The 21190-nt window shown below is 41.0% G+C and overlaps 1 protein-coding gene across 1 annotated transcript in view; it reads left to right on the forward strand.

The window, feature by feature from the left end:
• Window positions 1–577: 577 nt before the first annotated feature.
• Window positions 578–21190, forward strand: part of IQGAP1 (IQ motif containing GTPase activating protein 1) — a 52347-nt gene continuing 31734 nt past the window's right edge. Inside the window, exons 1-10 of the mRNA XM_030281109.2 lie at window positions 578–1092; window positions 2876–2975; window positions 13956–14112; window positions 14486–14563; window positions 16207–16283; window positions 17647–17714; window positions 18773–18886; window positions 19280–19458; window positions 20114–20204; window positions 20709–20872. Coding sequence (XP_030136969.1) covers window positions 1041–1092; window positions 2876–2975; window positions 13956–14112; window positions 14486–14563; window positions 16207–16283; window positions 17647–17714; window positions 18773–18886; window positions 19280–19458; window positions 20114–20204; window positions 20709–20872 — 1080 coding nt within the window. The 5' untranslated portion in view covers window positions 578–1040. The remainder of the gene's footprint in view (window positions 1093–2875; window positions 2976–13955; window positions 14113–14485; window positions 14564–16206; window positions 16284–17646; window positions 17715–18772; window positions 18887–19279; window positions 19459–20113; window positions 20205–20708; window positions 20873–21190) is intronic.

Genomic DNA, 21190 nt, shown 5'->3' on the forward strand with positions numbered 1-21190 from the left:
TGCTCCAAGCCCTTAATCAATTTCACTGTAAGTATTCCATTATGTTCATGTCTTCCTTGTACTGAGGGAGCTGAAACTGAATCCATATCTGGGAAGATGAGAATGATAGATTGACTCCCTTGCCTGCTGGGGATGCTTTTCCTAACAGAGGCTATTGGTCTTCCAAATTACTTAACGTGTGCTTAGGTAGTAAATGTATGCCCTAGCAGTGAAATTCATGTGACTAATTAAAATGGACACCTGGTGACTGGCACCATCAATACTCTGACCCTTGAACAAGATATAGGCAAAGCAACAGTTATATGTACTGAGGGGAAGGAAGTTTTCAGGGCATGATTCTCCTGTGGCAGTGCTGCTGGACGTTGCTATTGTTTAGGGGCTTCCACTGCTTCCACTTGTGGTTGACATTTCATGTGAGTTACCATGGTTTGGTCAGTAGAGCTGTTTAGGCTACATCCAGCAAGGCCAGGTTTTGCTACTGTGAAGGGCTATGCAGCTGGGGAACCTGGCAGAGCAAGAGGGCTTAGGCGAAGCAGCATGTGGGAGGCAGCCGGGCTGTGGAGGCTGAGCTGCACTGCACACAGTGGGGCGCACGTGGGCTGCGCACACATGGCTGGGCTGAGAGGGTAAAATGTGGGTCACGACCAGGTTGACCTGGGCTGTGTCCCGTATATGCTGGCGGAGTTTAGGTGAGAGCTTAGCTGGGTGTTAGGAATGAGGCTAACAGACAGATTCAGAGCCAGGACGCTGGCCCTGTGAGAGGGAGGGACCCCGGGAAGAGACAAGACGGCCAAGCCGTGTCCTTCAGGTTTACGGGACGGGCCGAGCTAGACTGGGGCCTGGGTCCTGCCGGAAGGGGACTGCGCAACTCGGCCTTTCTCTCCAGCGGCGCCGAAGGTGGCGAGGACGCCTCGGGTGCGGCCGGGGCGGGGAGAGGGAGAGAGAGCGCGGCGGGGCGACTCCTCCCCCGCCACACCCGGTGCGGCAGGAAGAGGAACAACCGCGCCCAGCTCCCGCTAGCCCCAGCCCAGCGCAGCGCCATGGCGGCGGAGGACGTGGACGGGCTGGCCGTGTCCCGGCCCCACTATGGCTGTAAGTACCGGGACCCCGGGGTGAGAGAATTCGCGTGGCCGCCAAGCGACGCCCAGTCCGAGCCGTCCGTGCTTTCCAGCGTTCAGCGCTGTGAGGGGAGGCTGGGCCACCGCAGGCATGGGGGGAGCCGCGGGCTCCGGGCTCCGGGACTGCCCCGCGGGCACGGTGTGCCCCGCCGGCTCTCCTGGCGGGCCCCGTCGAGCTGCGCCTCCCGCGAGATGGGCGCCGTGCCGCGCGGGACCTCGTCCAAGCTCGACGGTCCTCCTGAGGGTTAGAGACGAGTGCTGGGAGAAGGCAGTGGATGAGCAGCAACGCGGCGTCCCACGGCTGTGTGGCCGTCGTCTGCCGCGGGCGAGCCCTGCACCTCGCCCAAGATGTCCGCTGCGGGCGGGGCGGGGGCGGCCCTGCCTTCCGCCTTCCCGCCGATTTTGGCGACCACACCTGATTTTCTGGGCGAAACACCGCTCCTATTTGACACCTTCATTGGCTTGTCGTGGGCTTGCTATGGAGAGGGAGGCTTTGGATCTTAGCGTCCGACGCGCGGGCTCACCTGTGCTACGATACCTCGTCGAAAATGACCAACGGCGGAGGAAAACGTGGTGCTGTGGAGGGGCGATGTTGTAAGCGACAGTCGGTCCGACCCGGTCTTTTAACGCTGCAGGGATGGGGCTGCCACAGCTTCTCTGGGCAGCCCGTGCCAATGTCTCACTATCTTCTTGGTTCAAGAATTTCTCCCTGTCATCTGCTCTAAATCTCTCCACTTCTAGTTTTAAACTGTTCCCCTTTGTTCTATCAGCATTTCCCTCTTCCTTTTATAAGCTCCCTTTTAAGTACAGAGATACCACAGAGAAAGCCTTCTCCAGGCTGAGTAACCCGTGCTGTCTCAGCCTGCCGCTGTGGGAGAGGTGTTCCAGCCCCCGGAGCATCCTTGTTGCCCACCTCTGGACGTGCTCTAGCAGGTTTAGTGCTGAAGATGCCAGACCTGGATGCAGTTTTCCTGCTGGGGTCTCACAAGCGTACCATAGATTGTTGTTGAAGTAATTTTAGGTGTAAGCTAACCTTTGCTTTATTAACAGTATGAAACATTTCCTATTTGTTAAATTGGTCCATAATGCCTAAAAGAGTTGTGGGTTTTTCTTCTTCTTTTTTGACATGAGATGTATTTAGCTGTAAGTATGGGAAGAGAAGACTTTTTCACTGAGACTTTGAACACACAAAATCTAGAAGATTTAGGCATATTACCCCTATGTAGGTCTTTAGTGTGATCCAAAGATGGCATGTAAGTTGGGAATCTGAATGATTCCCTTCCATATAGGGAATGTGAGTAGCATTTCCACCTTGCTTTAGAGGTGGACTATAAAGATATAGAGGGGTTTATATGATGTGAATATGTGTTTGTGTCCTTCCTTAATCTTTTGCTGTCAAAATTGGAGGATAGGTGAGGGGACAAGTGGTCACTGATGTGCTTTTGAGGAAGACAAAGGCAAAGGTAGAAGGAAATAAGAAAATAAAAGATTGTTTCTAAGAAGTTGTAAGAGAGATGCTGTGAATTTGAGAAATCAGGAAGAAGGAAGCTGTCAAATTGATGTGACAAGGATAAGCGAATTGAGTGTTTTCTCTTGCTAGTAAGAGAAAACAAGTAATCAGATCCTTAGTTTTCTGAATTTAAAAAAAAACAATCAGGATGAGTTTCTGTGGGAGAGGTTGGATCTGATTTTTGATGTGTCTGTTCCATTACATTCAATCTTCAACCATCTGAGGGCTGTGTTTCATTTATTTTCAGCTGTCTTGGATAATGAGAGATTAACAGCAGAGGAAATGGATGAAAGGCGACGCCAGAATGTAGCCTATGAATACCTTTGTCATCTGGAGGAAGCAAAGAGGTGAGAATAATTGATTTGGAAAGTGCTGGTGCTTTAAAAGAAGATGTGACCTTTGGTACGGGGAATAATTTGGATGCATGTTACCTCTTGTCTCGGTTTCTTAGTGGCTATATAGTTTCACTAGAAAAAACAACCAACCAAAAAAAAAATCAAAGAAACTCCCTTCCTCCGTGAAAAAAACAACTGACCTCTGATGTGCGTTTCTAAGGTTCTCAAAGACTTCATGACAAGGACTATGTAGCTGTTCGTTCTGTTATTTCTAGCAGTGGATGGGTTCTCCTGATGCCATGATGATTTTTTACCTTTTCTTTTTATGTATCACTTATATATTCTCAATACCCTGAGCGTGTACACTTGTAATTCTTTAAGTCTGTAATATCTTAGCATAGTCCTGGTGTTCTGTTAAGCCAGAAGACCAAACATCCTGAAGGCCTTACAGTGGGAGGCTGAAAAACCTTATGGTGTCTTGAAAAACCAAGATCCCCTCTAAAACATGTCCTATAAATTAAAATTAAGTCCATCTGGGAGAAAATACTTGAAGATAAGAAAATTCACACCGTTCATTTAAACCTCTAATTAAAGCATCATTTTAAAATATACTAATTTACAAAGTCCATAAAATTGTATATGCACTCTACTGTGTGTGTACATTTCTACTTATTTCACCTTGGTGAATTAGTGCGCCATAAATATCCTTATTAGATAGCCCTTTATCCCTTAACCCTATCTAACTCTTAATTCTAAACCCAAGAAAAGGCATCACTTCCTGTTGTCTAACTTGTATATGTCTGGTGCAATATTGCCTTCTGGATTAGCAGTGCACATGAAAAATGGTTATTCCCTTCCTCTTAACTGAAACCTTTTACAAATTTAAATTGCAGCAGTGTATATTCCTTTCACACTGAGAGCTCAATTCTTGGATATTTCTCCATGCATCCACCTATTTAATAGATCTGTAGTACTTTTCCCTGGGTTGCTTGGACTTCTCTCCAGGCACTCAGTGTCTTTCTGGAAGTCCTCTGCCAAAAGAGAGAAAACTTTTCCAACAGGGTTTAGTGGTCATACTTACAAAGAGTGCAACAATTATTTTGTATACCCCAACAGATTTGATAGTATCATGCATTATTGCACAGTATCTGCTTTTTCATGATGTCATAGTATAGTGGAGGTTATTTAGCAGAAGCAATTAAGCAAGAACTATAAGAGGTCAGTGTGTTTGAAATTAATGCCCCTGATCTGAGATTTTCTATGTTTGAATTTTTTGCTGGTAATGTAACTGAGCGTAGCATCTGAATTAGATACTGTGGCCTTTTTCTTGTGCTATTGAATACAGTCCCTCTGAGCTGTGAGAGGGCTAATAATCTTCCTTCATGATGAGAGAATATCAGATTGGAAGTTATATCTCTAAGGAGAAGAGGAGGACCTAAGAGCAAAGGAAGGTGGCTGGTGTGCTCTGTGTCACACTCAGAAACTGAAAAGGTGAATGTTGTAAAGTTGATGGTAGCCAAGGCAGCATGGGATGCAGCTGAAGAACAGCAGTTGGTGACTCCTCTCCTCTTCCCCATAATCATGTTATATTATTACAGTATAGAATGCAATATATATTGCATGCAAACACTGTAGTTTGTATTTATTTTTTCTTCTACAACATAAAGACAACTAAAATCATGTGGTTAACAACATGCTGATTTGCATTGTATCCGCATTGTTAGAGGCTTGCCAGCCCTTTAACCGAGCAACAGATAGGGAATCTAGAAGCAAAGAGGGGTTTTTACGTTAGAAGAAGGTAAGATGATAGTTGGCTAGCACCTGATTTCGTACTGAAATAAAAAATTTAGGAAAGTTTGAATTTCTGATTTGTGTGATGTGATGGCCCATGTGCAGTGTAACTTTGGGTACTTCTGTACTCTATTTTGTGGCAATTTATAGCTGTTTGCCGGACCTGTCTGCTAATGAACATGCATCAGAAGCATTATTAGAAGAATAATTAGTACTTATTTAATGGTATTCCAGCATGTTGTTTGATTGGTCTTTTTTGACTGTCACTGTTTTTCTGTTGTTATTTAGTAGGTTTTTATTTCAGTTAATAATGTGCAACAGTGTTGTGAAAGAGGAATTAATTCTTGCTAATTGGAGAAAGGGAAGCAGAGTGTAACTAAGTTGCTCAAGATTGTGAAAGAATGAAATGAAATTTGGGGTTAAAATGAAGATTGTGAATAGAGGGATTCCTCTACTATCTGTGGGCCAGATGCCTCATTCTTGAAGAAAAATGACTTTATTAATAAGTGTTGTTTAATGCTTCAAGTTTTCTTTTTTGTGTTCTCTTTTTTGTTTGTGTGTTTGGATTGCTTTGCTTGTTTTGTTTTTCCCCTGTCGCCAAATCACAGTAATCTGATAGAAAAGCTGTGGCAGTGCAGATAAAACTGTAAAAATATACTCTTCTGTTGCCAGCTCATTCTCACAGAAGGGTAAGGGTATATTTGTCTCGAATAGAAGCAGCCTGAGACCTGATTTTTTTGTTCCTTATCTAGAAGTCATGGTGTTTTACTATAATATCCTTCATTGATGTTTCCACTTGTAGAAGGGGTCAGATACTGGTTTGGGGTTGGTTGTTTGGATTGGTTTTTCTGTATGTGTTGTTTTGTGGTGGGTTTTTTTGTTTCTTTTCTGCTTCTCTCAGACACAATGCAAATGCTGTATTAGATTGTAATCCAGGAGTATTCATAGACAATATTTCATTATCACTGTTTGTAAATTGAAGTAACTTCTGCTTAACTCTTACTGCTTTATTTGGGCTTTTATCAGCTCCTGTTTGGACTTGAGATATTTCTCTACGGATCCTGTTCTGTTTCATATGACCTCATGCAGTTGCAGGGAGTGGCTGTCTGGACTGGAAGTGCTGTGGAATGCATATTCAGGACTATATTTTTCTGAGAAGTGGGTGGAGAGAGGTACAGAAAGGACAGTGGTGGAGTACCACCATCTTTGCCTCACTTCGGATACTTCTTTTATGACTCACTGGAAATGGCAATGAAAGGCAGCCAGGAGGAAAGAAACAACTGTTTGTTCAGAGACCAGGATTTTTCCTTTTGGACGATGCTTTCTGAAGGAGTACTGTGTGTAATGTAAGGAAAGAACAGCCCAAAATAACCAAAGCAAACAGATGTTGCTAACAGTTCTTGGCTATCAGGTACTGTGGAGTGCTTCTTAATAACCCTTATTTACAAGAAATCAAGTTGGTCTTGAGGAGTGATAATTCAGTGATGTTGTAGCTTCCAAGCATGTAGGCCTATTTAGTTTCTAATGCTAAGCAATCAAGGCAATTACCTTGAAAAAATTTTTTGTGTGTTTGATAATTACGTTCCTCTTGACTGTGGGCTTAGTACTCATCTGAAAGCTTTCCAGGACAAATGATCAACCTTTTTGGCAGAAATGGCAAGTGCAGTAGTATCCTCAACAGCAAGAGCAGCTAAGGGAATTTTTACAGGTTGATGGCAGTGTTTGCAAGGGAGCAAAGAGGAACCTCATATTTACTTTTAAGGAGGCAGGGAGTGGTAGAGGAAAATATTTTAATGCCGTAGTATCAGTATTGTCTTTGGTTCAGCTGCATGTTGCCAGTCAGAGTACATCAATCACTGGGAAAAATCTGACCTACTGCTAGTTGGAGTTACTCATTAATTTCTTGCTCTTTTGTATCTTTGAACTGAAAATGCCTGTGTGGATAATGAGAATGTTACTTTAGCTGTGCGTAGTACTTGTTTTCCTAGCTCTCCATCTGTACAAAACTTACTGAAAGGTGTTTAAATATCCACCTACTTTTCTAGAGGAGAACACTCCTGATGTGATAAATTTATTTTACTTTGCTCTTGTTAACTCTCTGAGAGGTCTTTCATCTTTTGAGGTGATTCCTTGATTTGTTTGGAGTTGGTAGAATGAGTTATTTTGAGAAGTTTTTGTTAGAGTTTTTTCCATGGCTGTCTAATGCCCTTGTGCAGGTGAACTGGATAAAGAGCTGAGGCTGTTTTCCAAGTTTTCTCGTCTTAACCATCTGTGATATTGCCTGCCAAGTCTACATTTGTAACTGCATTAAAAATATTTGAGATTGCCTCTACATATGAATGATCTGCTGGAGTATGGGAATCCTCATCTTTCAATAAAAGGAATAGTATGGTTAGTCAAAAAAAATACCATTCCTGTGGTGTCACAGTAATGAGCAGTGAAAAAGCTTTTAAGCCATAGTTTCGTACATTCTTTTGGATAGTTTATGCAGATACTGTTGGGGAAAAAATAAAAGGTGCTGCCCTTTTGCTCTCACCGCTTTTTCCTCTGCTATGGTGCTACAGCGGCTATGCATCTTTTCCTTGGTACATGTCTGGGGAATTGCATTAGAAGAAGGGCTAAGTGATCACAATCAGAAGCATCTAGATGTGAAGGCACCACGTGCAACAGTTGGAATGACTTGTCTTTAAAAATGCCTGGATTAGCTGCTAGTCATCCAGATCCCAGCATGTTTGCATTCAGTTTCACTAGACTCCCTTTGGAGGCAGAACACAGTGAACAAATGCTGGTGAATCATGGAGATGGTATGGACAGAGATGGTCATCACTGTTTACTATCAAAGGGTATGGAAAGGCTTATTTGTGACCTGTAAGTTCTGCATCTGGTTGCCAACTGAGAAAGTGTGCAGGAGATGTGAGGAGGACTTCATGACTGGTCACCCGCCATGTCAGGGCAACAGGTCCTTGACCTGCTGATGCTTGTTGGGCCAGGTGTAATGGCCCTCTCCTGGGTGGATAGCTTGAACATCCTTTTCCGTCTTGAGAAAGAGCTTTTTCTTTTCTGGGGCAAGTGACAAAGATTTAAATTTCTATTTCAGCTTGTTAGATTTTTTAAAGCTATTTGAGTTGAAAGTGAAATTAAGAAAGGTGCTTTTGGTAGAGAAATAGAGGGTTAGAAATAGACCAGTCAGCAGTCAAAATGTATTTTAGAAAACATACCTTGCTCAATAGAATAATTCAAATTAGAATCCTGATAGTTTTATGGTAATTACTGGTGTTATTTTAATGGTTGTAAAGGTACCTGACAATGTGTCATACCGATATGAGCAAAGTCCTCTGAGTGTTAACAAGTGTGATTTCAGATTTACCTGCTTTGGAAGACTTTAAGGGACTGATCTTGAACGTTGTATCTCTTGATGATGATCTCGTTTCCCAGGATTGTTGCACCACTGTGAAAGCCTTCCTGTGCTCCTCTACCCCCCCACCCTTCCCTGGGATGTCATGATCTTTGAAGAGTGGAATTCTAAATAAGTATTGTCAGTACCTTCCTTTAGATTGGGCACCTGCTGTCTGGAACGTGCTGGTGTCCCTTTGTCTTCTTTTGTGAGCCTTGTTTCTGTGGGATGAATTCTCAGGCAAAAGATGATAACACGTTAAATTGTGTCAGTGCTGGGTGCTAGACAAGATGGGCAAAAAAAAATTATATGTTATGTAGATATGCACCCTGCGGGTGAGCAAATCCATTGGGGAGTTAGGGAAGGGGAGACAGTTTTTCTTTCTTGAGGTTTTGTTGTTCTGAGTGGAATGCTTAGTATTTTGTAAGCCATTCGGTGACATAATTTGTCATTTTTGTAGTCGGAATTAAATGGCAGGCTAGCATTATTCACTGTCTCATTTCCAGCTTCTTGCTGATGGTTGTACTGTGATCACTGAAAGTGTGTTTGTCAGAGAGCTCTGACTTCTTTTAAGTTTCTTGCCAAATTCTCCTGTTACAGCAGCCACATGAATAAGATGCTATCACAAACTATTACTTAAGGAGGTTTATATTATTTACTGTATGTCAGAAATCCTGTGAAACAAACTACTTTCCACATAAATAAATGTAGTTTTCAACACAGGGACAGGTTGATCATGTTACAGGTCCTTCTTGCTCAAAATGTAGTTGTGAAACTCAATATTGAGCTACCAAAAACTGAAGTATGTGAATGTTTTTGCGTCTTTACTGCTGCAGGTTGTCATACCAACTTTGGCAGATCAAGAGCAAATTTTTCATTTATTTTCTTGTGAGCAAAACTATTATTGTATGTTTTGCGGTGGTTTTTTTTTTTTTTTTTTTTTGTTTGTTTGTTTTGTTTTGTTTATAGCCCAGACTAGACAACTTTAGGAACTTTTGCATCAGCACTGTGATATTTGACAGAGTTACACCACAAAGGTATCCAGTGTTGATTTTCTTGATGCTCCCGGCACTTCAGAAGTGCACAAAAATGACCTAATTTCAAGAATTTGTACTCAAAGTCTGAGCACGCGCATGGAAGTCGCACATTGAAGATGTCTTTGAAGAATGTAATTTTGGGCAAACAGCCTGCCTGTTTCATGGTTGTGAGAAGGAGATGTTTAAGGCAGTCTAACTATGTTGGTAAAGCACAGGTTTAGGTAGGCTTGTTTACCTGATTAAAATACATTGCTATGGTATACAGACGGTGTTATGAAGATTGGAGACTGACAGTCATATGCACCTGGAAAGAGAGTTAAGCTCTTGTGCCCCTCCAGTCTACCTCTGTTTCCTTGAAGAAGAAGACAACAGCCTTCTGAAATGTAGTTGGTAGGGGAACGCTGGAAGCAAAGAAGCACTGCTGTGGTACTGACAAGCTTACAAAGTGAAGACTCACACGATTTTGACCTATGATCAGGAACTCTGTGGCCAGTGCTCTCAAACTAGTGGCTCAGAAGTTTACATGGATGTTCTGTTTGCAGCTTTCCTGTTAATGAAACTGGTGAGGTATTCAGTAAGCAGAATGTGATGTGGAACTGAGCTTCAACCAACAGTGTTGGCACCCAACCAGGATCCAAATTGTACCAGTTATTTTTCAGCATGCTGTGTCAAGGTTACGTACTTTATCTTCTTAGAGTTCTTATTTGCTAGAAGTCACTAATTTGCTTCAATGTCACTCTTGAGGCCTGCACAGTGGAAGTGACCACTAGGTGCAGACTGAGGTGGTGTGTTGGGCCACTGTGTCATCTCAGAGTTGAAAAACATCACTGGCTAGGTCTGTGTCAAAAAGTAAGCCCATTGTTTTGGAATTGTAGGACAATTGAAGGTTAGAAAATGTTATTTATATTTCTAGCCCCTTCAAATAATTAGTTTTACTTGGAAATTATTGCTGCTTAATGATGACCAAGAAGTGAGCTTTCCTCATTGGTGGATAAAATCACTTTTTTGTTTATTCAATTTGATATTCTTGTAAGAGTTTCTGGAGAGATGGTTTGATAGTTCTACTTCCTCAAGCTTGTCTATAATCAGTTTGAGCGGAAAAGAGTGGCTTTTTGTTTATTTTCCACACTATTTCAATTGTCTCAGGTTTAGCCAGACTTACCATTTTCACAAGTGAAAGAGCAAAAGGTATGCCATATGATCAGTGTTGAGTTTTTGCTGTGTCTAAACTCCAGTTCTGGTTGAAATACGCCTATGATACTTTTCAAACATAAGGACATGTTCGTGTAAACTTGTCACAACACTCAGTACCATATTGTGGGAGAATAAACAGGTTGTTAGCTGAGATGATGATGTTAATTTTTTTCCAGTCCTTGGTAATGGAGCAATGTTTCCTTTGAAAGCTTGAAGACAATGTTACTTGAGTGACCGGCTGCCCAACAATACCTGATGTTACCTTTTTATTGTCATGCCTTGTCAGGAAAGCCTGGCTCTAAATTGCAGTTGATGGTAGTAGCTGCATGTCGGTATTCAAGAATCTTCTTCTGAAAGGGGATTTTGTAACAGTATGACTAACTGATTGGAGGGGTACACTTCGTACTTTAATTAGAGCTAGCTTCAGTAAAATTGTATGTCCAATGTTATCTGTGCAGTCATGTGATGAAATTTGATTGAAAAAATAATTTTGGGTGAAACATTGTTTTCTCTACTGGTGAGAGGAGTGAGCATAGAGGAAACAACTGAAGTAGCAGAAAATAATTGAAAGTTTCTGCAAAAAGCTTATTGATGGCATATTGTTCTAATGCCTAAAGTTGAAAAGGATGAGAGGTTGATGCCCATCAGCCAGATTCCCTGCTCATTGAGAAATGTATTTGTCCCGGTCATCTGGAAATTCCACATGTATTTCTGCCTTTTAAGGATTACAGGTGTTAATTTTAATACAAGTATGTGAGCTTTTAAATATAAAAGCTCTGAATGAAATACTGAATGATATTTTCTGAAAACATAGCTTTGTCCTCTGGCTTAGCAAATTGTTAAGCAATGCCACACCAAGCAGGAATATTACTGTATGTAAATTGCTCTAGTTTTGTAATTATAATAACACCCACTTAGGAACCTGTTGAAACAGGTACAAGTACATTGAGATAGCTTATGTTCTAATTATGGGCCATTTATCTTTCTCTGTGGGAACAGACAAAACTCATTGCCTCTGTGTCCTTCCATAAGGAGGTCTAATTAAATTGTTGGGTCACATGTCCCTTCTACTTAGTTTAGGTCTTCAAGTCTGAAGGAAGTGGGTGTTTTTTGGTGTGTTTTTGTTTTTTGTTTGGTTTTTCTTTGTTTGTTTGTTTTGGGTTTTGTTTGTTTGGTTGGCTTTTTGGTTTTTTTGTTTTTGTTTTGTTTTCCTAGTAAGGTAGTTGGGAAGGTATTGTGAAAACTGTTGCTATGATTTGGACTCTTCCAGCGTCTGAGTAGCTCTGTGTCCTCTCAGGAATCTGGTTCTAATGGTCTGTGGCATGCAAGTGACATTTTTGATAATGGTCCAGATTTTTAAAATTTATGTCATGTTTATCACATATTCAGTTAGTATATGCATTTTTCTAGAACTTAATATTCAAGAGCAACTAAGTTTTGAGGGGAAAGCAGCAAAACCTGGAAAAACAGTAATTTTAAGAAGAACTGAGTTTCTTTTTGTAGTTTATGTGTAGACATCAGCCAGGTGTTCCCAGAAACCTTTTCTTCCTGGTAAACACCACTAGTTGTTGCTTTCCAGGGCCTGCTTTGGGTTGCAAGTCCCATGCTTTTTCTGGGCTCACGCTGCAGTCCACAGTGCACTGGGTTGAAGCAGATGCTTGTGTTTCAGATCAGTGCCAGTAATGTGGGCTTATCATCCCTGTAAGCCATATTATTAACTTTGTTTACATTATACTGTCAGCTCCATTTTATAGTATGGACTGTTGCTATTTTGGACCCCTATTGTCTTGAAAGTCACCTTTCTGTGATCTTAATTGGTCCAAGTCCTATAAGAGCTTTAGAGTTCAGCTGCAAGTGAGGCACGATCTGAGTAAGACACTTTAGAAGGTGGCCTGTGGTTGTGCAGGTCCGTTTTTTAGAGACCAGAGCAGACAGGTTAGCAGGTCATCTTTAGGTGAAACTGTAGCTGAGCCTGCAGTTCATAGCCTCCAGCAGCTTGTACAGAAGAAATATCAAGGTGCACCTCTGTTTTGAGAACAGTGATTTTTTTCAAAATGTTTTGCTTTATTTTTGTCATGAGATCTGGGATACCATTAAATGAAATGGAAGGCAACAATATAAGGGAAAATGAGTTGTGAGGAGAGGAATGTCTGTTCCATGTTTTTTTCCCTGTTTTTGAAATGTAATAGTAGGGTGGGAGGAGATATATAGGAAGATAGACTTGTGAACATCATCATCGAACTGAAAGAGGGTAGGTTTAGATTGGATATAAGGGGGAAAATTCTTTACTGTGTGGGTGTTGAGGCACCTGAAGGAGCTTGCCTAGAGAAATTGTGGCTTGCCCTGTCCCTGTAAGTGTTCAGGACCAATCTTGGATGGAGTTCTGAGCAACTTTGTCTAGTGGAAGGTGTCCCTGCTCATGGCAGAGGGTTGGAATGAAATAGGCCTTGAGGTCCTTTCTGACTCAAACTGTTCTGTGATTCTGTGAACATTGTAGGGCCTCTTTGTGAGATCATTTAAAAGAGCTTGAGTAAGTGGCACAAGTCCTGAAATAACTGGCAAATACTTTATGAGAGTAAGGAAGTGCTTGTGAGATAAACCTGTACAAGGGGGAGATTTAAGTTAGTTAAAAAGGACAGGATGGCCATGCTATGTGTAGACCAGTACAAACTCCATCGTGGGCTGAAGGAGAAACATGAAGATGAAATGGTGTCTTAATTACTTTTGAAACTCTGGCTGATGAATTCTGAACTCTTCTCCTTATTATTTCGTCTGAAGTGTTACTGACTAGCATTTTAATGATGCAGACTCTGTGTTAGTGTTATATCCGTTTTCAACCCTCAGTGCTAAGTGAATAGTATGCTTGAGTATGACAGCAGCAGCAGCATTGTGGGAACCCAGGACATCCCTCTGGCTGTCTCAAGACCCTGGCAGGGGGCTCAGAGACCTTGGCATGAAGTCAAAACCACCTGTGGCTTTGATTTTGGCCCATGGAAAAAACTACCAACTTTGTGTGAGGAATTACAAGCCACAAGGGTTTGAGTAGTGTGGTAGTTGAATTAACACAGGGTGAAAAACTAGAATTTTGGGGTTTTTAGAATGGGGTTAGAGGGGACAAGATGGAGGGATTTGGGTGTGTCCTGACCTTCTTCTTCTTGCCCTCCATGTCTTGCTGTGATGATGAGACTTTTCTGTTGGTTTAAGGTAGAGACGCACCGTCCAACGTAAGTGATAGATATTGGCATGTTATTGTAAACATAGCACGCGTTGTTTCTGGTATAAAATGTGAACACCGCCCTAGAGGGCAGACAGAATGCCATGCCTGACTTGCTAGACAGAAATTAGCAGGTTAGAGAAAGAATGTTATAAATAACAGAAAATAAACAAGCTTGAGAAGCTGACCCTACACGTTCAGACTCCTTTGGCTGCGCAAACTGGAAAACAAGGACTTTTACATTCTTGGGGTCACTTTGATCCACAGACCCCGAGGCAGCATGAGACTTGTTTGGCATGGGGTTGTGTTCACAAATTAGAAATGTACTCATGTGACCAACTTTGTTGTTTTTGCACTTCCAGATGGATGGAGGCCTGTTTGAATGAGGAGCTGCCTGCCACAACAGAGCTGGAAGAAGGATTGAGAAATGGAGTCTACCTGGCAAAACTTGGAAACTTTTTCTCCCCTAAAGTGGTTTCTGTGAAGAAAATCTATGACAGGGAACAGACTAGGTATAAGGTGAGTGCTGTTGACCATGGATACTTCTTTTGGTAGACATCTGAAATGGGAATATGTACACATGGAGATACTGTGAGAAAATAAGCAGAAAGTTAATTTGTATTAGTCTTACCTGAGAAACTCTGCCTTCACTCCAGAGCAATGGTTAAATGAGGGGGTGGGTGGACTCTTAGCTTTATATGTAAGCTTGCACTTAGGTGAAATAATTTGTTGTAAACGGTCAATATAAGCATTTATAGAAGACTTCAGACTTCTTTCCTGCAAAAGTGCTGTTTTCGCTATCTGTGTTAATTAAACTCACTGCTGTTCTTGACAGCTGTGATATTTTGTTTCTTAGTGCCCTCACTCTTGTTTCTGCTGATTTTTATTTCAGGCAACTGGTCTCCACTTCCGACACACAGATAATGTAATCCAGTGGCTGAATGCCATGTCTGAGATTGGTCTCCCCAAGGTAACTTCTGTCTTGTACATCCAAATAAATAAATACTCTTCAGAAAAGTTTTGCATTCTATGGAAGCATTTGCTGTTATAAAAAAAAATCAGCACACTTATTCTAGTTAATTCTTAAATTTCTAGATTTGTGTCCCTGTAGAAACTCTCTCCTAAAACTTGCTGAAAGATTTCATTCTGCTACATATGTGAGAATGACTAGGAGCAAAATAATTTATCCCTGTGTATCATTTCCCTGATATTACTTATCTTGCACAATCTCTGCAATACGTCATTCTTGCCATGCATTCTTTTGAGCGGTATCCAGACTACAGTTTGATTGTGGAAGTTTTTTTAGAAATCAATGCTAAACATAGCAGCACAACAGAAAATACTATGTTCTCTGTTTCTTCAGATTTTCCTATTAAATTTTCTGTCGAGTTTAAATGTTCCTGGTGTGACTTAATCAAATATAAATGATTGACTTGACTGGAGAAATGTCCAGATAAACTTCTTGGAGCTAATAAACACAATTGCCTGAAAATATATGGAATTGTGGTAGCATTGGGCTGACAGTCAAGTTTTTTTGTAGCCATGTTATGCATAGTCTCACCAAAACTGGCATTTTGTAGTTTAGTTTGATGCATGTTTTCTTTGCCTATGTGCTTGTAAATTGAACACTTCGGTTTTGGCAAAGATTTTAAAATAACTTGTTGTGATTTACTAGTTGAGCTTTCCTGGGATCTGTGGTGCTCTTACAGAAACACATTTGGTATTAGGAAATACCGAAATATGCTGTTAGGGTGGTTAGGTGAAAAGAAATGAGGGATTTAGACAGAGAGACGTTAAGTGCCAGCTATGAGGTAAGATTTGCAGATGCAAGTAGGGTTTGGATGGAAGTAAATGTGTGAGAAGATGTTGAAGAAACTGGGCTGGGGTTCCCATGCAGAACAGCCAGGGCACTGATACTGTGGAATTAAGGGTCTTTCAGTTGCTCTTGCCTTTACAGAAAGGGCAGTGCTATTTTGTGCTCGTAGGCAACAGCAAGGAACCTTCAAATAGCTGGAAAAGAACATACTTCATTATGTTACAATAAATCAGGCCTTCTGAAATTGTTGAAACTTTATTTGTTAAACTTTGAAGGGCTTTGTGTTTGAAAGCTTCTGGGTCCAGCTAACTGAAAATATAGTATGCAAAGCACCTCTGCTGGTCTGGATTTCCAGAAAATTCTGGAAAACTGAGTGCTGGTCTGGGTTTCCAGTTTCCCTTTGAAACTGTCTCTCCTCTTGTTTCTCAACCACATTTAATCCAAAAAAATTTCTGTTTTCTCTTTTCTTCTGTAAGTCTTCTTTTTTTCATTCTTTAGCTGTCATGGAAGTCCTTGCTAATACCTCATGACCTGGTGTCTTGGTGTACACAAAAATGAAAGGTTCTGCCCATCACACATGTAAAACTTGGCAGGAAAAGGGGACCTCTGATTTGGGTATTGGAAACAAAAGCAAGCATTGACACTTCATTAGGAGAAACATTGGTCCAGGGCAGAGAACCTTGAAGAGTTTTATTCCATGAGCTGTTTCTCTAGTGTAGTGTGGAAGAATTGAGATGACGTGATTTGGCTGTATAGAGTGAAGATAATTCAGACTGCTATCTTTGTTTTATCTTTAGATATTCTACCCAGAAACAACAGATATCTATGATCGCAAGAACATGCCACGCTGTATCTATTGTATTCATGCACTCAGGTAAGGAATTCTAGACAGAAATCTGATTGCTTCTGAAATCTTCCTGCAAAGTTGCAATGTAGCAGGAGAGAAAACCGAACTGAAGGCTGGATGAGGGCAAATTTTCTAGCAGAACAATCTCATCAGGTCCACAAAGACCCATGAAGCCAATATTTTGCCTTGGGCAGTGGCCAAATCAGATTCTGAAGGAAAAAAGCCAGTCAAGTATGTTGAGATTGCTACCTTTTCATTATGGTTCCCAACCTCTCTGCTGTCTGAGGCAGAACTAGACATTCTTTAACCAAGAAAATAGTAAGGCACTGGCACAGATTACCCAGAGAAGCTTTGGCTGTCCCATCCCTGGAAGTGTTCAAGGCCAGGTTGGATGGGGCTTGGAGCAACCTGGGATAGTGGAAAGTGTCCCTGCCTGTGGCAGCAGGGTGAGTTGAAAGTAGATGATCTTTAAGGTCCCTTCCACCCCCAGCCTTTCCGTGATCTGTGTTGAGCTAGCAAGACAGGCAAAAAGTAGGAGTTGCTTTTCTTCTCCCAGACCCATCTTTCTGCAGCTGTATGGGTTCATCCCTCCTTTGTAGCGATTCCGTTTCTTATCAGGCTGCAGGTGAATACATTAACCCCATTTTAGTAGGCCAAATCAGCCTAGTGAATACTTCGCTATTGGAAATGCCACACCTGCAGTCCTGTATCTAGTTCTGGGCATTAGAGAGACACAAACAAGCTGGAGAGAGTTGAAGGAATGGTCACTAAGATGCTTAATGGACTAGAGGATCTATCCTATCAGGACAGGCTGAGACAGTTGGGACTATTCAGCTTATATAACATATAGTGCCATGGTAATCTCAATAATGCATGCAGCTATCTGAAGGGAGGATGGAAAGGAGATGTGAAGTCAGGCTCTTCTCAGTGATGTCCCATGATGTGACAAGAGGCAAATGGCATAATCTGAACCATAGGACAGTCCCTTTTAACATCAGGAAATGTTTCATTTATCTGCGAGAGTGACCAAGGGGTGGCACAGGTTGCTCTGAAATGTGGGATCTCCACTGTTGTGATCCTCAAAAGCCATCTGAAATGATCCTAGGGAATTTGATCCTATGTGACCTGGTTTGAAAAGGGAGTTTGAACAAGACAAACTTGAGTGTGCCCTTCTAGCCTCAACCATTCTATAATTCTCTGATGACTTCATAGTGGTGGGCCAGTTACATTCTGCTAAGGGGGAAAAGAAGAGTCAGCTCACTCTCTTGTTGATTATCAGCTGTTATATTGGCTTACCTCTCCTTGAATCTGTATCTCCTAAAACTGTATCATTGTCAGAACCACAAGGAAAAATTACTAGTTCTAATTATTTGCTTATTTTCTTTTCTAGCCTGTACCTTTTTAAACTGGGTCTTGCCCCCCAGATTCAGGATTTATATGGCAAGGTAGACTTCACAGGTAAAAAAAAAAACCCAGCACTTACGTATTCTGCTTTTATCTCATACTCTTCTAGATCAGTTATTGAACACTTGTTTAGGTCAATTAAAGGATTGTTGCTGTTGCTATCCTAAATGCAAATAAAATTATAAATGAATGACTGTGAGGAGTTTTAGTTATTTAAGAAAAAGAGACTTCACTTGCCAGGTTCTGAGTCAGGCAGTTAGACAGTCATCGGTTCTGTAATCGCCTGCTTTCACAAATAACAATGTCTTAACTCTTTTGTCACTGTTGTAACATGCTTAAGCCTTGCATCCATCTCCTTGGGAGAGTTTTCAGTTTGGAACTTACTACATTGTTCTGACCTCCTGTGACTGTTTAGAGGTGCCATCACTTAAGAAGTGTTTGACAGCTGATCTGCTGCAGGAGATGCTAGCACAAAGTCATGTGTCCACACATGTCCTCAAAGTTTCACTTCCTTAATTTTGTGAAAATGTCAAATTCTGTGTTTTGCATTAGTGAGACTCTTGCCCAAGGGCACACATCTGGTTTAAAAGGTGTATAAACTTTATTTCCCTGCAAATTGGTTGTTGATTATACTTACAAAATGCTGAACTATTAACTCTCTTTGAGAGTTGTATGATATTTAGCAACCGCATGTGTTGACGCACTGCATTTGCTTCTCTCAATGTAGTCTGTTTGTGCAGAAAAAGAAAATCTTTAACTACTCCCTGTGCGTTTTCCTGACCTGTTGGCAAGCACAATTGAGGTACCTCAGAATGGAGTTGGTTTCCAGCTCCTCATGAGAGTTCTTGTTTTGTTTTCTAATAAGAAAAACTACAGAATACTCCCGTATGAGTTTCTGGGAGAAATGTAGATTTTAGCAAAGTGTGCAGAATGTCTTAGCATTTTAATTTATTTTGTTTCACTTACTGAGTTACATTCAAAGTATTATTTAAATAATAATTGTCATCTATTGTAGCTGTCCTATTTCTTTTTTTTTAGCAGCAGTTAGTACAGCGGTGCTAATGCATTGTTAATGCTAATGCCATGTAACACTATTTTAATGTATGTTTCAGAGGAGGAAATCAGTAATATGAGGCTTGAACTGGAGAAGTATGGTATTCAGATGCCTGCCTTCAGCAAGATTGGAGGAATTCTTGCAAATGAACTTTCAGTGGATGAAGCTGCATGTAAGGAGAAATGGCATTTTGTTTGCTTATTCAAATCAGCAGATCAATTTAGTGTTGGTTTTAATGCTGCAGGTTTTAAGCGTAGTATAGTCTTTCTGATAGGCCTTTTCGAAAACTGGGAATATATTTTTATTCTTTCCCTTGTGTATTTTTCTTTTTTCTGGAGCATGATGATTTGACTACTTAAAATATTGTAACTAGAAAGTAGGCTGCTATTTTTTTCAACAACATAAAGCCATGATGGAATGAGAGATACTTTGATAATTATTTTGCTTTCCAGTTAATTTTCAGATAATTTTTCTGCTCTTTTCAAATAAGAGGTTCTGGATTTCTAGATTTTTGACAGTGCTATTTTGTTTGGGACTAACTGGCAGACTGTGGCTTGTTTTTCAGTGCATGCTGCTGTCATTGCCATTAATGAAGCAATTGACCGTCAGGTTCCAGCTGATACACTTACAGCAATGAAGAACCCTAATGCCATGCTAATAAATCTGGATGATCAACTGGAATCCACTTACCAAGCCACACTCTACAGAGCAAAGCAAGACAAGATGGAGAATGCCAAAAATAGGGTAGCTCAGTTCTTCTTTCAAACCATTTGCATCGATGGCCATTTTGTATTGCAGTGTAAACTGTGGGGAATTCGCCAAACGTGTATTAAGGCCCTGTATGTGTGGTCTTAGGTGGATTTACTCCTTGTGGCATTCTATTATGTTCCCCAGTAACTTATCTTCTTGCAGATATTCAGGCAATATTTAGCTGTGTTAGCCTGTTTAGCCGTCTGAAATATGGGCCGCATAGATATAGAATTCCTGTCAGCATTTTTATGTTGGGAATGCATCCTTCTGTTTTCACAGATATGTTTTCCTAATAATGAAATGATGAGCAAAAATGACTGATGCTGGAGGTGGTCCATGTTGCTTTAGAACACTGTATAACACATGCCTAACTCTGTATACTGCTTTCTATGTCCTGGAGCTCTACTGTGTGTTCAGTAGTGCCATTTGACTGAAATAAGACGTTTCTAAGCTGTCTGTATCACTTTGACTACAGTTACTCTAAATGTACTTATATCTAGGGCTTCTTTTTGCATGTGTAGAGGCATGTATGTATGGCCTGTCACAGATCTATAAGGGGTCAACATTTACCCTTCCTGACCTTTTCAGTTAGGTATGTAAGGGAGAAGGAAGCTGTAGAAACCCTGATTAGTTTGTATTTCATCTTCAGATTGCCTCAGAAAGTTCAGATAGAGAGAGAGACGTGTATGAAGAACTTCTGACTCAAGCTGAGATTCAGGGAAACATCAATAAAGTGAACAGTAAGTGTCATGTTATACTAAGAGTCTTAATTAAAAGTATACTTCAAAATGATACCTATGCATCTCTTTTTCTGTAATGCTGACAAAATTTCAAGGCAGCTCCCCTGTTTTTGTGGTGGGGTGTTTTGGTTTTCTTCAGTTGTGTGGTTTTGTTTTTATTAGTTGGTTTTGGTCTTGTTTCGGTTTTTTAGTCATTATCAGTACATAGTTGTAAGCTTAATTCACTATGACTTTTGTTACCCTTCATTTTGGAAATGGATTGTTCCACGTTGCTGGGCCCTTCAATTCTTCATCCTGAATAGTGCATGCCATTTCCAACCATTAGCCTGTTTTTCAGGCTAATAATTCATAATTGACTTAATAATTGATTCTGGAAGTGTTCCTTTTGGATTACATACCTAACTTGCTATCTATCATATCTATCAGGTCTAAGAGTATTTCTTTCTGAGTGGTAGGTTATGTAAACCGTGGGACTTTCTCAAGACTCTGTTTTATTGTTGCTAGCACATGCAGCCATATCAAAGATTGACTTGGCTTTGGAACGAGGGGATGCACTAGCACTGTACGAAGCTTTGGCAACACCAGCCCTGGGACTCCGAGGATTGCTACGAGAAAATTGCGACTGGTATTTCAAGCAGTTCTTGAGTGATAGGCAACAGAAACAGGAGGTATGGAAAAGTGTAGATTACCCTGATTTGTGAGATTTTTCCCCTGCTCCTGCCTTTCACCATACAACTGTGTACTAATCACTTGGTATATACCTGCATTATGGTTTAGTGTTGTCTAGGAAAAATAAATATTAAGAGATGGAAGCATTCAGTAAGACTGTCTATTATTTAGGCTTTATCTCTGCATGTGAAAGGCCAGTACAGTGTTTATATGTAGGTGTGCATATAATAGACCAAACCTTAGACTACTAACTTGTGTGTGTATAGGACTATTAAAATTAAGGTGCGTCCTCCCTTGTTTTGCTATTGTCAGTGCCC

The sequence above is a fragment of the Taeniopygia guttata genome, chromosome 10 (genome assembly GCF_048771995.1).
Source record: "Taeniopygia guttata chromosome 10, bTaeGut7.mat, whole genome shotgun sequence".
Classification (NCBI taxonomy): Eukaryota; Metazoa; Chordata; class Aves; order Passeriformes; family Estrildidae; genus Taeniopygia; species Taeniopygia guttata.